Genomic DNA, 2,757 nt, shown 5'->3' with positions numbered 1-2,757 from the left:
ACCCAGCACGTGCGCCCCAAAAAATTGAGGCTGATTTTTGGGAAAAGGCTTTGGAGAAGAGCAAATGGAGGATCACATGTGGTCCCACCATGGAGGCAGCCCCCATTCCCATCGGAGCAGGTCCCTGCCTGGACCAGCACCCCATGCCCTCCACAGCCGGGTCTCCATGGTGGGTCTGCACTGCAGCCCAGGGTGGCCAAACTGTCGGCAGGGTGCCATCAGCATCCCCAGCCCCGCGCGGTGGGATGCGGCTGCCTGCACAGCCAGGCTGGTGGGGATGCGTGTCTGCATCTCCCCTCTGCTTCCCACCATTCGCCAGCTGCTGGCAGCTGGGATGCGCCCTGGGATTTGCCGGGGCTGGGGGGAGAGGGGGCTTTTTGGACAGCTGTGGCCAGGCAAAATCCACTGGGGGAAGCCCCAGACTGGCCTCTGCCTTTCCCAGCTCAGCACAGCCAAGAACATGAGCTGCTGCTTCAGCGCTGGGGGGAGGGAAGCGGAGCCACCTGCCTGGCCTCTCCTGGCCCAGATGGGCCCCAAACACCCCCAAAACCAGCAGAGAGCTGTGTACATGCCTGGTGCAACCAAACAGAAGCTGTTTCTCTATGTCTTTTTTCAGGAGGGGGATAGTAATTGGCCGTTTGTCCCCTGGGCCGGGATGCAAAGTGATAGGATGCAAAACTTTGCAGTGCAGCGGGAGGACATGGACCGTCAGGAGTTTGTGCAGCTGCTGGGGACCCTGCAGGGTGCTGAACCCAGCCCTGGTCCCATCCAAGGGAGATCCCCAGACCCTCTCCCCCCCCCTGGGGCTCCTGCCATGGGGCACGCAGCCTGCCCAGGGGACGGGAAAGCGGAGCCAAATTTTAGGAGCAACCCAACCACTGGCCCTAATGCTGGAGGCAGGAGCTCAGGAAAAATCCCAAGGCCATCAGGGGCCAAAAGCACGGCCCGGGAGCAGGTTTTTCCCTTCCTGAGGCTGTGCTGGGAGGGGATGAGTATTGCTCACCCTCTGTGCTTTGGGATGTGGCAAGGGACCAGGTCCTCCCCCTGCCCACGCAACCACTGGCCCTGGGGGAAGCCAGCCCCACTGCTCGCCCATAAAAGCAGCCCAGTGGCCCTGAACCCAGCAGGCAGCAGCTCTGCCCCGGCACCACCAAGCAGCCCTCCCGCAGCCCGGCATGGCGAAGGCAGCCGGGGTGGTCTGTGCCGTCCTCCTCCTCACCACGCTGTGCTGCCAGAGCCTGGCTCAGAGTGAGCACTGACACCCGCTCCATCCTCGTGGGCTGGGGGCTGGGGGCAGCCCCCAGGGCCATGGGGACGTGTTTGCTTCGTGCATGGGGTGCAGGGGGGCTCCCCACAAAGAGCCACCGTGCCCATGGCGGGGGGGCTGAGATGGGAGGTGGGGGTCTCCAGGCTAAGCTGAGCTTCCGCTGTCCCCCCAGGAGCCCCAGCCATGCCAGACAAGTGCTGCTTCAACTTCCAGACAAGAAGGATCAAGAGAGACAACGTCATTGACTGCTACCGCACCAGCCCCGAGTGCCCGCACCAAGCTGTGATGTGAGTACCCTAAACCCAGCCCCGGGGGTAAAGCCCCTCTAGACCCTGCCAGACCCCGTGCCTTGGTTTGGTGGGTCCACTCCTGATCCTCTGTGCCTCCAAGCCTCTCGGAAACTCAGCGCCAGGGTCCCCGTACCACCACCCCGCTAACCCCGTCTTCTCTCTGCCCTAGCTTCAGGGTAAGGAGCGGGAAGGAGATCTGTGCCCAGGCGAGCAGGGCCTGGGTGAAGAAGTACCAGCAGAGCTTCCAAGTCAGCTCCTTCTCCATCCCCAGCTAGCGGGGCGGCCGGAGGCAGCGCGAGGAGTCCCCTCCATGGGAGACGGGACACCGCAAAGGCGACCCCTTTTCAGAGGTGGCTGTGGGGACATCACATTTGGATACAGCAGCTCGTTAGGGACATCCTCGCCATCACGCTGTGATGACCCTCACCACCTCCCTGAAGGCAAAGGGCCTTTGCCATCCTCAGCATCCCACCAGGATGGGGTATGCCGACCCAGCAGGGTGCTGGGGTCCAGACCCTCCATGCTCTCAGCTGTGTTTTGTGTGCAGGCAGCTGCCTGTACCCCTCGCAGGCGGCAGCAGTGTGTTGGTGAGGCTGCACTCGCCGGCCTGGCAGTAACAGAGGGGTTAAGGGAGACCAGCCTCACGGTTATTTTTTGTACAACACACTGAACAGAATTAAACGTGATCTCACGCATGCAAACATCTGGCTGTGCAAGTGTCTTGGGAGCACGCAGATCCTGCTGCCAGCATTCCTATCCGGGTGTTAAACCACATCTGTAAGCACTGGGGTCAGTAAGGAGCTGAGAAGAGCCGAAGCCCCAACCATGTCTCTGCGAGGGTGGCTGGGGCTTGCATGGAGCCAAACCATATCGATGCAGGCTTTGGGGAAGCCACCAGTGAGAGGGCCAAGAGGCAGGCTCAGCCCGTGAGGAGGGGGCTTCCCATGCTTCTCGTCAGCTATCCTAATGAGTGGAGACCCCTGGCCCAAATTCGATCAGAGCTGCCCCTCGGGGATGCCTGGTCGGGCGCCACTGACAGCCCACACTCCCGGGATGCCACGAGGAGATGTGTATGGGCACTGCCACTGTGACAAGGCACCGTGAGAGGCCACCATGATGGGCAGCCAGCGATGGGTCTCAGGGTGGGCTGGGGCAAGCCCAGCCCCTGCCAAGCCACTCACCCCCGTGCAAAATTGCAAG

General features: G+C 62.2%; 1 protein-coding gene across 1 annotated transcript; it reads left to right on the top strand.

Moving 5' to 3' along the window:
* Positions 1–1,131: 1,131 nt before the first annotated feature.
* On the top strand, positions 1,132–2,068 carry LOC103918678 (C-C motif chemokine 3-like). The gene is made up of 3 exons (XM_009326058.1): positions 1,132–1,248; positions 1,440–1,554; positions 1,727–2,068. The coding sequence occupies exons 1-3, from the start codon at positions 1,176–1,178 to the stop codon at positions 1,830–1,832; spliced, it is 294 nt and encodes a 97-aa protein (XP_009324333.1). The 5' UTR covers positions 1,132–1,175; the 3' UTR covers positions 1,833–2,068.
* The last annotated feature ends 689 nt before the right edge of the window (positions 2,069–2,757 follow it).

This window comes from Pygoscelis adeliae, unplaced genomic scaffold (genome assembly GCF_000699105.1).
Source record: "Pygoscelis adeliae isolate BGI_AS28 unplaced genomic scaffold, ASM69910v1 Scaffold266, whole genome shotgun sequence".
NCBI classification, from domain to species: domain Eukaryota; kingdom Metazoa; phylum Chordata; class Aves; order Sphenisciformes; family Spheniscidae; genus Pygoscelis; species Pygoscelis adeliae.
Note: the sequence above shows the minus strand (reverse complement) of the source record. Positions and strands in the feature narration are given on the sequence as shown.

Excerpts from the sequence above, each read along its gene's own strand:
- LOC103918678 (XM_009326058.1), top strand. The coding sequence starts at position 1,176 with ATGGCGAAGGCAGCCGGGGTGGTCTGTGCCGTCCTCCTCCTCACCACG. Across the intron at positions 1,249-1,439 it reads CTGCCAGAGCCTGGCTCAGA|GAGCCCCAGCCATGCCAGAC; the intron begins GTGAGCACTGAC and ends CTGTCCCCCCAG. Across the intron at positions 1,555-1,726 it reads TGCCCGCACCAAGCTGTGAT|CTTCAGGGTAAGGAGCGGGA; the intron begins GTGAGTACCCTA and ends TCTCTGCCCTAG.